Source organism: Carettochelys insculpta, chromosome 12 (assembly GCF_033958435.1).
Source record: "Carettochelys insculpta isolate YL-2023 chromosome 12, ASM3395843v1, whole genome shotgun sequence".
Classification (NCBI taxonomy): domain Eukaryota; kingdom Metazoa; phylum Chordata; order Testudines; family Carettochelyidae; genus Carettochelys; species Carettochelys insculpta.
Genome location: NC_134148.1, coordinates 2632438 through 2645156, shown reverse-complemented (window position 1 = coordinate 2645156; position 12719 = coordinate 2632438). Strand labels below are relative to the sequence as shown.

Genomic DNA, 12719 nt, shown 5'->3' with positions numbered 1-12719 from the left:
ATTTTGCTATTTGGAGACTCCTGGTAGATTGCACCAGACCTGAAGTGGTGGGGGCTGGCCCACAAAAGCTCATCACCTAATACATTATTTTTAGTCTCACCTGGGCTGCGTTTTGTTTTGTGACGACACTAACACAGCTCCCTCTCTGAGACTATTCACTCGTTGGGTTTGCATAGTAGCCCTGAGGATCGACACTCCCGGTGGCTGAGTTCCCTAGCTACAGCCTTTAGGGCAGTTTCCTGGGGCAGACATTTATCAATGCTCCTACCACATGCCGGCTGCTCCCAGACTGGAGGCGCTCCCCACTTTGCTCTGGGGCCTGCAGGAAGCTTGGCTGACTCTCTCATTCACGACGCGTTACTTCCTTGCAGAAAGCTGGCTGGAGAGAGACTCAGCTCGCCCTTGGCAAACGTTGTCATCTGCTGAGACCCAAGCTGTGAGCCACACCAGCGGTGGGGGGGGGCACTTGTGAGCATTACACAACGCTTTGTCTAGTGGCAAACACCCCATTTACAACACGCTTGCTGCCCAAGCCAAACCTGTGCCAGCCACCCACTGTAGGTAAGACTTGTGGACAGCCCCGTCCTGTCCATGGGACAAAGTGAAGTGACTGCCCCTGGCCCCGTGCTTTTGGGGAACCTGTGGCAAACACCCCAGCCATTCAATGGCCGGAAAGGGCTGGGGGGATTCCCTTGAACAGAGTGCCATGGTGCGGGACTCCAGCAGCAGCAGCAGGGGAGCCACCTCTCCTCACCCCAGGAGTGGTGCCAGCATTAGCCTGCTATGCTGTGCCCAGCTGCCCAAGCCCTGCTCCCCCATGGCAGGAGGACACAGCCTCTGCTCCCTGCAGCGAAGTGAGACGTGGCAGGTCGGGCGGGTGTGGTGATCCAGACTGCTGCTCACACCATGTGGTCAGTGTGGGAGGGGGCCTGTGTGGCTGAACCCCTCCAGCTGCCTGATGCTGCACCTTGCCCCAGGCAATCCCTGGCCAGGTTGGGCGGGGGGTGGGGAGGGAGTAGTGTGGGAGGGGGGTCAGAGTGGTGCGGGGAGGGACAGGGCCTGCAGGATGCGGGGGAGGGAATTGCCCAGGGCCCCACATCCTGGGGTACTGGAGGGGTTCCCCCATCCTGACCCCTCGGGCTAGTCCTGATTGTAAATATTAAGCAAGGGTGGTTGTTGGCGGGGGGGATTGGCGACTTTGGCAGAGATCAGTGATACAAGGAGGGGTGAGAACTACTAACCTAGAATGGTCTCAGAGCATTTGTTTTTCAAGACTGCAAGGAGCGCATAGGGAGAGATCCTGGGTCCTTGAACATGCAACGGTCCCATAGGCCCCGGGACTTAGGAGCCTAGGCGCTAGGGATGTGTTTTCTAGTCTGCCTGAGTTCAGGCTAGTCTTCCCCTGAGGGGCGGTTAAGCAGAAGCTTGTCCCTTCTCTCCTTTGTGTGCGTGCACACACCGTAACTCCCAGAGAAGCAAGAAATACAGAAGGACTCTGTCACTTGCCTGAGTTTAGTTAGCGCTCGCTCGCTCGCTCTCTCTCTCTGCAGGAGACAGCTGAAAGCCTTCAGCTGGTGTGTGCATTGAACAGTGTATTCCAGGTATCTGCAGAGCCAGGCCCATGTGGCAGGGCAGTTCATATGGCTCTGGATGCACGGTTCACCTTAAACACTCACCCACTTTTGACGCTGAAATAATCTTCCAGAATAATTGCCTTTAAAATAATTTACCTGCTCTCTGCGGTCTGAAAGCCTGGTTCCGAAACATGCACAGTCTGTCTTGACACTATCTTCCAGCAAAGCCTTTTCCATGGATTTTCCAGCCTCCTTCCCCAGCCAAGTGGCATCCACAGCGCTTCCCAGAACCTTTCCTTATCAAAACCCTGAAGAAAAAGCTTGTGTAGAGGTAAAAATACCTTGTCTCCATCCTGTTAAAACCAGGCTGCCGTGTTAGTATCATGAAGCGACATGTGTTCAACAGGCTAAGCAAAATGAAGGGCATGGTGCATACCATTCACATTAGCCTAGATTTGCATATATGCACCACTCCATTTTGCTTAGACTACTGCACACGTGCACAGCGTCATTCCGCGAATGCTTAAGCATGTGGGTAACTGTGTGCGTTGGCGGGGGGGGGGGGGGGGGACGACAACACAACACAACACAAAGCAGTAGAAATGTAGCACTTTAAAGACTAACAAACTGATTATTCAGTGATACGCTTTCGTGGGACAGACCCGCTTCATCAGATCAATTTCATATCCAATACGGCCCAGCAGCTGTAAGTGCAGAGGACCAAAAAGAAAAAAATTGCAATAAGAACGGACACATCAAATAGGATAGAAAGAAGGGTGTGAGAGGTGGGGGGGGGGGGGCGGGTGCTAATTGTCCTGTCTGAGATAATTATGAGCATCAAAAGAAGAGACGCACTCCTTGTAATGTGTGAGCTAATCCATGTCTCTGTTTATACTGAAGGAAGCGGGGATATTGAAGGAAGGAGGTGAGAGGAGGTGGGGTAAAGGGAACAAGTCCCATAACTAAGGTTACTCATATTTTTAAGGTAAACTGGATTGAATCCTGTATCTAATTCTCAGAGAGCCCAGCAAGTAAGAAAAGCGCCTCCTCCCTTGGCCAGTTGGGTTGAAGTTACAAATAATTCACTGCCCCCGCTCCCCTCAAATCATAGCTTGCAAAGATGTAACCCTGCAAACATTTTACTGGGACAGTCACAGCTATTGCGGAAATGCTTGCTCCCTGGTTTTCCTAGTCAGGAGTGCCCTCTGCTGCATACAGGGAGTTGCTACTCCACCAAGCACTGTAATGTGCTATTCAGCACTCCAAGACAAAGCTCACCAAAAAAAGGGGGTGGGGGGGGGGGGCGGATGGTACCAGTGTTCTCAGGAAGCTGAAAACGGTGGTGGCCACCCAGGCAAGAGTCAGGTGCTGCCCAGCTGATGAGCCCCACTTTGAGAGGGGTTTGAGTTTGCCCCGCTTTTATCTGGCAGGGGCTGTATTTTCCCATTCACTGCAAGATAACCAAGTCTCCTGCATGCAAAATTTACACTTCTTCAGCGGCTGTGGGCACTCAGAAGCACTGGCACATGCACGAAATACAACTGCCAGTCTTCACTGAAGCCCACTGTGTTGTCTAGCAAGGCAGCTGCAAATTGCCTGTGGGGAAGAAGGACATGATCTGTAGGCACGTAGTCCCCTATGTAATCTGAAAGGCAGGGTTATGAACTGGAACAGGCCTACCAGGGTAGGAAATGCTGCTGTTGTTTTTTTTGTCCCCCTGAGGCGGGGGGAGGGCAGCACAAAGGGGCATTTTCCAATACCAGGTGGTCAGACTCAAGGTTGTGACACACTTGGTTTTCCCCAAGCCACTCCAGGATTTGTCAACTTGGGGCACAGGAGAAGCATCAAATTGTGAGGCTGCATTCAAGGCCCTGAAATCCACATGGAACCAGGTTGTGCCAGGTGGTCTGGGCACGAGTAGCACTATCCTGCACCTGGGACTCTTCTGTGCTGCCCAGTTCTAGCGTGGCACAAACCTCCTGCTCTGGAGAGCAGAGCACCAACACCGAAGAGGGGCTGGAGCTGCTGCCCTATGAGGAGAGCTGACTCAGCCGGGAACTGTTCTGCCTGGAAAAGAGCCAGCTAAGGAGGGCTAGGCCAGAGCTCTATGAAGTCATGCCTGGTGTGGAGAAAGCAATGCTTTTCCCACGGGCATCGCTCTAGAGCAGTGGGAGAAAAAAAAAAAAAAAATCTTCCCTTAGAATTAGTCCACTGACCGCTTGTGAATACTTTTGCTTGGGGTGTAACTGGAGGCAGAGGCTGTAGCTCCAGCCCTTTCCTTTGGAGGACTCTGCCCTGTCTTGCTATAGGGTGCACCATGCATCTGGGAGCTATCGATTGCTCCTGGCCCTCAGCTCCCTCACACAGATGCATATGGCCCACCCAGGACAGATGGCCCAGGCGCAGCCCGGAATGGACTAACCAGCCTTAGTGATGCTTAGTGACTAAGAACACAGCCACATGCAGACACCCCAGGCATCTGTGGGGACTGAGTCCTCCCCTCCGCAATGAAGACCACACCTGCTTCCAGCACGAGTTCTGCGGCCAGCCCCTCTGAGACCCTTGCTAGTTGGGCCGAGTGATGGAGCAGGAAGCTGCAGGAGCTGCTCCTGGAGCTGCCTGGTTGTCTTTCCCTGTGATGCTCTGGGATCCATGCACAGAGTGCGGGCCCGAGGAATCTCTCCCTCTCCAGCACAGGGGTTCTGGCATCCCAGACAGGCACTGGTGCAACTACTGTGCACAATGTGGAAGACCAGTTTGGAGGATTCACCATGGAGATGGTGGCAGGCATGGGACCAAGCCTCCACTCCTGCTGCTCCGGGCTAAGCTCACCTGGTTCTCCCTGGGGCTTTAGCTGCCTGCCCCACTGGCGGACTCATGTATTGCCATCAGACTGCTTCATGGCCAAGGTCGCACCCAAAGAAGGGAAGAATAGAAGCGAAAGGGCAAAGCTCAGCCGGCCTGGGAGAGGCAAGGGAGAACATGGAGGGGGCTGGTGGCCGCAGGGGGAAAACGCGGGTGGGAGTAAGGCAAGTAGAGGTAAGTAGGCAATGAGCAGTGCCTGCTTTGTCGTCTGGGGTGACAGACTTCCACACCGGCCCCTTTACTGTCACCCCACATTTTCAAAGATTTGTTTGTGATTAACAGGCAGGTCCGTACAGGCCAGAGGTCACCCTAGGAGCTTGAGGGTACAGGTTCTGCCACCATCACCCCCTTCCACCAGCCAATGGCAACTCAGCAAATCCCTCAGTGGCAGCAGTGGTGAGCGCTTGTCTTCGTGGGGCCCTGGGCATTGCTCCTGACCCCAGCGGCCGGCCTGGCTGCAGCTCCCGCTTCCCACCGTGCCCTCAGGCCAGGCTTCTCATAGCTTTTTTAATGAGCATGTCAGAAACAGCTGTTTCCTTTTTTAGCTGCCTCTCCAGGCACTTGGCAGGGGTTGGAATGGACCATCTCTGGAGAGCAGTGAGGGAGAATCCAAGCAATACACCAGCCAAAGTGACGTTTTACTGCAGCCACCCGCACTTCAGTGCTGGTGAGAGTCTCTAATGCAATCATGTCCTGGGACAGAACTCCAGCCAGTTTATTGGGCTTGTTACAGGAGGGAAGCAGAGCTCCTTCCAGGCGCTGATGGGAACTAAACAACCTTGCAAGCAGCCAACGTGCAAGCTCCGGGGTGAATTCAGAGTGGCACAGGCGCCCATTGCAGGGGCAGACAGTTTTAAAAATTAAGTGAATGAGACCCAAGAAATGCCTAGCGCGCTGCAGGACCCCCACCTGGAACAAAACTAATTGGTGGGTAGCATGAATAAGCAGGTATTAATTTGCTAAGTAAAGTTGACCACAAAATCTTACTGGCCTGATCGTGTAGGCCTTTGCCTAGCCCTGCTAAGCCTGAGAGTTGAGACATGTTTGACATAAAGGACCAAAGTATGACCCCAGAGCAGGGCAGATGCCATAGCAATGAATGATATTGCAGAAGGTTAACCTGTACGATTACTTGCACACTATGACCTGCCCTACAGGCACATATTTTTCCAAATGCCTTAACCACAGGACCCAGGGCCTCAATGCTGCTGAGAATACAAGACACAACGGAGAGAAAACAGCCCCCCCACCCCCCAGCATTCTTTGTGCACACAATACAAAGCAGAAGCACGAGGGCTGACGCTTCCATGCTCAGCTGGGCGGGGCTGAAGTACCAGGAGAATCCCCTTTGAAAAGGGGGTGCCCACAGGAACACGCCCCAGGAGCTGTCCCTGTGCTGATCAGCCCCCGCCCCCCCCCCCAAGCCCGCTGGGCAGACGTGAGTGTAACTATCGCTGCAATTTGTGCACAGCTACGCGGAGGCTTTCACGTGGCTCGGCTAAGCCCACCGCTGCTGGTAACAAACAAAAGAGACAAAGGCTACAAGCCGGGGCTGCCTGGGTTGGCTCAAGCTGGCGCGCACAGCAGTGGCAATTCGCTCCACAGAGCTGGACCACAGCACGGTGGCACAGGCCACGGCCCTGGAACGAAAAGGCTCTGCCCCACGCTGCTGGCACTTTCCGGGACAGTGGGGGGGCTCCGAGTACAGAGATGGGCAGCTCCGTTCCTTCCACTGGATTGTTCCTCCAGCCTGTATTTTTGCCTCCTAGGACTTAGCGAGCCAAAGGGGGCTGGGCTGGGCTGGGCTGGGCTGGGCCTGCCCTGCCGGCCAGCATGCAAGGGGCTGGCCAAGCAGCTGAGTGAAGAACGAAAGGAACCACTGATTAGGACAATGTTTCCCAGAGCCACAACCTGTTGTTCAGCCTCAGAAGAATCAGGCCTGGCAGCCAGGGAGGGTAGCTGCCCCCTGCCCCGCAGGAACATCTCTGGTGCAAGCCAGGAGTCCCGCAAGCAGCTGCTTCCCCACAGCCAGCGGGGCTGATGGCTCCTTTGCCTGGACAGCAGGATCAGGGACAGTTACTGGCACTGCCTGCGCCAGAGCGCACCTCTGGTCAGGTTGATTCCCTTCCCCCCCAGTAAAATCCAGGTCACACAGGGCAGGGATGAATGGGTGGGTGGAGGTGGAGCCAAAAAAAAAAAAGAAAATCAACCTCTAGTTGTAGTTCCCAGATGCTGCAGCCCAGGAGCACAGAGGGGAGGGAGGTACAGGGACTGGCTATGCTGCAGGCTCTGTGCCTGCTGGGACAGCCCAGAACTGGCCCCCTGGCCCCAGCTGTACTGCTTGGGTGCATCCTCTGTTAGCACTCGGAGCTGTGCCACACGGCTGCTCGTGGCTATGATGAGCATCCGGGTAGCACTTGGGATCCCACAACAGCCCATGGGACATGGGTCAGAGAGCACTGCAGAGCCCCCAGGAGCCAACAGCTGGGGCCCCTTGCAACGGCCCAGCCTTGGTTCAGCATCGCCCCAGAGCAAAAGGGCCCTGCTCCCTGAGGTTCTGCTACCCTTCCCCAACTTCAGCATCCTCCGTGAGGCTTCCCAGGCCCTGCTTGGTTTGTACTGCACATGATGACAGCCTGAGACAAGAGGGCAGCTCAATGCTGATTTGCAGCGATGCATCGGCCCCGGCTTGGGTTCTCCACCTGCAGAAGGAACTCTCTCTCAGACTCCGGCACACTAGAAACGGATGGGTTTTATTTAAAATATGTTCACTGCTGAGAGCGAGACAGCATTCTAGTCCCCAGCTGGTGGCCCTGGGCCAACCCATGTAGCTACCACTGTGGAGCAGGGAAAGGACACCAATAATTCACTGAATCCATATAAATACTTCTGGTTTACAACAAATACAAAAAGAGAAGCTTCTGGGCTGGGCACACGCTGTCTCCGGCTGCCTCTCCCCGTCGGTCAGCGCAGCATCAGCACTCACAGGACCCAGCTGTGGCAGCAGCTGCAGCGAAGAGTCAGGGTGACAACTGCACTGAGATTGCTCTGTGACTCAAAAACACTGTACCCGGGACTGGCGTGGCAAGAGGTGGCTCTGGCCCAGGGCAGATCCCATGAGCTGTGTGATGGTGTGATTAGCCCCGCCCCGACTCCTCCTCTTCCTCTGGCCACAAGGTCCATGGATAGCTTCAGCCTCTGTCCCCCCAATCCCTGGCAGGAGCACAGGGTGTCCAAATGGAATCCTTTCCCACACTAGGGAACTGTGGCCTCTGGGCCATCCCTACCCCTGGGGCCTGGTCACTTTCCCATCCGCCTGACCACCGTGGCAGTGTGAAAGGCCACTTCCTCCTGGGCCAAGGTTACAGGCCCTCTGCCTGCCTCCTGCTGCGCCCACTGCCAGTAGCCACCGTCCCAGGAGGTGGGCAATCTTGAGGCAGGCCAAAGGCAGATTTGAGTGATGTTGCCATGGGGGGGGGGCGGTTACAAAAGCCAGACTGCTCAGTCTGTCTCCAGCGCCTTGCAGCTGGCGGTTAGAGGAGGCCAGTCTGGGTCAGAGGTGGGGGCGTGGAAGTAACGGAACACTTCTTTCACTCCTGGATCGCTGTCTCCTCCCGTCTCGAACCTCCGAGACGCACGCCCTGCAACAGCCGGACTGGGAGCAGCCTCCGGCCAGGGGATTAGACGAGCACGCCAGCGCCTTGTCTCCCCCAGCAGCCAAGATTCCTTCTGCACCACACCCATCGGCAGGAGCTCGTCTCAGTACTTAGGGGCAGACTTGGGCAACGGTCTGACGGAGGAGCCCAGACGGCAGCTTGGGGCAGCGCCACCGCGAGCGGCAGAGCCGTGAGTGCCCACACCACTGCTGCCCTGCCTGCTGTGCCTCGCAGGGTGTCCGCGCTGCAGCTGGCTCCCACTGCCCTGGACACACGCAGGCTCCAGCATGAGAACGGACATCCGCACTGCGCCTCAATAGCCCCGGCCCCCACCATCAGGCAGCTCCGCGCTGGCAGCCGCAGGGTATGACTGCGGTGCAGACACGCCCTCCGAGGCTGGCTCCTTGGGCCTGCGAGGCAGTCATTAGGAGACAGGGCACACGCATGCAGCCTGAGGGCCATTCACGGAGCCCCAGCAGAGCTCTCGACTTCCAGGCACATAACTCGGGGTTCCTCTTCTCCTCGAGTCCCAGGGCGGGACGAGGGGGCTTGGGACGTGCTGCGTCTCCCTGGGTCCTGACGTGGGGTTTCCGTGGGGCGGGACGGGAGTGGGGCACAGGCCCAAGCAGCTTTGAGGACGACTCTGCAGACAAACAGCTCCCGTGGGGTTTGTTACCCCCTGGGATTCGTATCTGGGAGAGGAGCTGTCGTGTGTCCAACCGAGCAGGTCCGACCCAGCCGCAGCCCAGCAATTACGGCTGGCACACCGCAGCTGCCGGGCGGCCGGTCCGTGGAGCGTGCTCCTGGAGACCTGCTGGCAGGGCAGGAGAGCGCAGGCAGGAGCCACGCCCAGCACAGCTCGCTTCATTCCAGCAGCACCTTCAACCACAGCTCAACCCAGCGAGCCAGTGCTGGGAGAAGAGGGGTCGTGAGGGACGGTGCAGCTGCTTTGCTACAGGCTCCAGCAGCCTCCTCAGAGCCGCTGGGCATGTCCCAGCTGGAACAAGCACCCACGGGAGACACAGGCACCCTGACTCCAGAGCTCCTGGACGTGCAAAGGGCGTGCTGAGCCCTGGGTGCCATTCGCACCACCCTTCACCCTCTCCCTGGAGCGTGCAACGCTGCACAGAGCAGCCTGGCATGTATTCGGCACGCAGCTGGGCTGTATGCGGCCCAGGCTCTGGGGGGCGGGGGGGAGTGAGCCGCCTTCTCCCTTTACTCTCCCCTCTCCACAGAACAAAGCAACACTGGCACCGGGCCGGGTGCCGTTTGGAGCGGGGACAAGCAGCGAAGCGCAGAGTAGACTGGCACCGCGGGGGGGGGGGGGGGAGGGGGAGGGGGGCACGAGACTCCCCAGGAAGGAGTCCGTTAGTGCCTCCTGACGAACCTGCCTTGAGCAGCAGCGCTCCCCATGCTGGCGGTCACTCACCGGCGTTACGACCAACTACAGAATCTGTGCCGCTGCCTGAGCACGAACCCAGGCACCAAACCAGAGCTGCAGTGCGGGGGCCAGCCAGGCAGGGGAACGTGGCAATCCCAAGAGGCAAGAGGATGGGGAGCAGGGTGAACAGAACCTGCCCCGGCTGCACACACGAAGGCACGCACCGAGCGCCTGCATCCACAGGAAGAATGGGCCTCTGACCGAACCGAGCTCTGGCTCCCCATGACCAAGAGCCCAAAGCAGAATTAGGTGGTAACTGGAGAAGGGGGTCCGTGTAGGGCTGGGCTCAGTGGCATCACACCAGAAAGGCCTCCTGTCATCTGCCATCTGCTGTGCCACCGTTGGAGGGCTGCAACGATGGCCAGTGCTGGTGGTGTCAGTATGATGGCTCGGCACCGTGCGCCAGGGCCAAAGCCCAAGCCCAGGCCTCAAGAACAACATGTGACTTCAGTGGCATTGGATCCCCTTTCCTTGAAAGGGGGGAGTCCTGCTGGCACCGGCGGGGGCTACGCAGATGGACTCTCCCTGCTGGAGCAGGGGTCTCTGCGTGTGGTCCCAGCTGTGTGGCTCGACAGCGCGGCCAAGGGCAGGCTGCTCCGACACTTCCCTGCTCCCCACCCATCGAGCGCGTAGCTGTTCTGACTCGCTCCGAAGCCAGCCAGAGAAGCAGCTCGAGCCGCCGTCCGGCGAAGCTGCACCTGAGACACCGATCGAGTGGGGCCTTGGGAGCGGCTTTGGCCAAACCAGCCGCTGTCCTTTGAGAGGAGTGTTTGCACGGCCGGCTGCAGGGCGGCTCCCAGTCCCCCGTGCGACAGGCCAGGGCAGCCGGGGCCTGCCATTGCGAAGGGAGGCGTTACAAGCTGGCAGCATGCGGCCTAAAGGAGCGAGGAGCCCAGGGGCCGATTCTCAACATCGCAGCCGTGGTCGGCAGCAGGCGCCCGGAGAGCTGTACACGAAGTGCTAGATTCCAGGCAAGGTCCATCGCAGGTCACGGCTCCGGGGCAACGGTCACCTGCAGAGGCGCACAGAGAAGATGAAGGGAAACTACCCCAGCCAGGGCCCCTTTTCACCCCAGGCACTGTGTGGGGGCAGATCCCCTCTCTCAAGACCTGTTACACCAGGGCTGGGCAATCATTTCTGCAGAGTTCTGGATTAGAGAGGTTCAACCTGTACTAACAGGACTTCTGGAGTGCGGCCCAGGGAACGGCACTGGAAACGTTCTCCCGCTGGCTCAGAGATGCTGAGCCACTTCCGCTGTGCTAGGACAGGGATCAGGGAGAGGGTTGAAGGACAAGGGCTCTTGGAGCAATGCTGTATCCACCATGGCCACCAGGGAGCAGGACCTGTTTAGTCCTTGCCATCCAGCATGTCCTGCCAGCCTAAGAGTGGTGGCTCTCCAGAATGCCTTCCCATGCTGCCTCCCCAGGTGAGTGACGCCAGAGAGGTGAGCAGCAAGAGCCTGGTGCCCCTCAGGCCTACAGTGAAATGCCTCTGTGGCTCCCTGGGCTGGGAAGCAGCAGCAGCCGCCACCGTCTCCGGCCGGTTCCGGAGCCAAAGAATAACCACGTGTTGAGCTGCAACCATCTCGGTGATGACAGTGGGACCTCAGCCTGGTCACTAGCTCAGCACAGTGGGTTGTTTAAAGGGTCCCATGTGCCTTACAGACGGCCCACACTGCGGGCATTTCCAATGGGGAAATGCCACCAGCTTCAGGGGGACAGCAGCTGCTACGCTGACAATGCACCGGGGGGAGATTGTGGGCAAGCAAATACACAGGCTGTGGGCAAGACACAGGGTAAACTGCACTTCTGTAGTGCACAGCAGGATTCTTACTCGCCCTGGCCCAGAAGCAGGGCCCTGGTTCTATCCTGCGGGCACACCCCAGGAACAGCGTGTACAAAACCAGCCCCAGGGTCCCCCACCGCTGAGAGCCCCCTACCTCCGGGGCCCGCGTGAGAGGTAGTCCCGATTGAGCGAGCAGAGCTGCTGCTCCAGGCGGAAGATCCGGAATGCCAGGTACGACGAGGACACAACCAGGAGGCAGATCCTGGGAGCAGAGAGACAGGGGTCACGGGCTAGGAAGGAAAGCCTTGGAGACCGTGGCTTTTCCCGCAGCCAGAGGAGATGTGGCCCGAGGAAGGGGCTGAAACCCAGGGGGTCTCTCAATCGGACATGTTTTTCTTCATGCAGCATCCTGGTGCCGGCACGAGACGTCCATCACCTCCCCACAGGGCCGCCAGGGGCAGCACATTACCCCAGGGCAGGCAGACCACGCTCACAGGCTGCACGTAGCCCAGCCAGCCAGTGCTCCAAAGCCAGCGCCTGGGCTTAGACAGGTGCGCCAGGGAACCACTCTCCGTTGTGCCAAGACCTCAAGGCCCGTTGCTGGTTGTGGAAATGGGCCTTAAAGTGGTCACGAGATCACGCCCACCTACCGGGAGGCCCATGCTCCAGTGCCAAGCAGCCTCAGCCTGTGTGGGAGTCAGGCCCATACAGCAGTAGCTCTGGAAGGCAGCACCAGCCACAGGGATGGAAGGGAGAAGTCCCTTAACCAGCGCTAGCGCAGGGCACAGGGCTGGCTGGGGAGCTCCCAGCGACTGATGGTCTCGATCGACCCAGGACAGGCCGGAGCAGTTCTCGCTCCAGTCCCCCGCCATGTCTCACGCCTGCAGCAAGAGGGGACCGGGCTAACCCCAGCGCGGTGCACCCCTAGCGTGCCAGGCAGGGAGTTGTCCTGCTGCCGAGGAGGTGGTAAGTTCTGGGCTCCTGGGCCCGGGATGAGCTGGGAAGAGAGCTCAGTGCAGAGCACTGGTAAGCACAAACCTCCCCAAGTCGGAGCCGTTCCAGGGCAGAGCTTTGGTAACTAGGCTGAGCAGCCCACAGGGGAGGGGAGCATCTCTGGGGCCGCTCACGTCCTGTGGATCTAAACCCTTCCTGCGCTGCAGCCACACTGCAAACCCCCTTGTGAGTTTCAGCCCAACCCGAGTGCAGGGCAGCGCAGGTGACAAGCCCTGAAAGAAGCTGTGCTAGCCCAGCTGGCAGGGTGCCAGCCAGAGGGGCCTTTCACATCCCCACTGGGCTCTGCAACCGCACGGCTGCTTCCCACCTCCTCCCTGCACTCCAAGACCCCTCCACGCTTGGCAATTAATGCAACGGTCGAGCCCTGCCGCCTCCCCTGCACGG

General features: G+C 58.3%; 1 protein-coding gene across 2 annotated transcripts in view; it reads right to left on the bottom strand.

The window, feature by feature from the left end:
* Positions 1-7188: 7188 nt before the first annotated feature.
* The window catches only part of GRAMD2A (GRAM domain containing 2A), a 48998-nt gene continuing 43467 nt past the window's right edge, over positions 7189-12719 (bottom strand). For both annotated transcript variants that reach the window (XM_075006619.1, XM_075006617.1), the window contains exons 11-12: positions 11476-11583; positions 7189-10548 (exon numbers count right to left, since the gene is read on the bottom strand). In XM_075006619.1, coding sequence (XP_074862720.1) covers positions 10545-10548; positions 11476-11583 — 112 coding nt within the window. In that variant the 3' untranslated portion in view covers positions 7189-10544. The remainder of the gene's footprint in view (positions 10549-11475; positions 11584-12719) is intronic.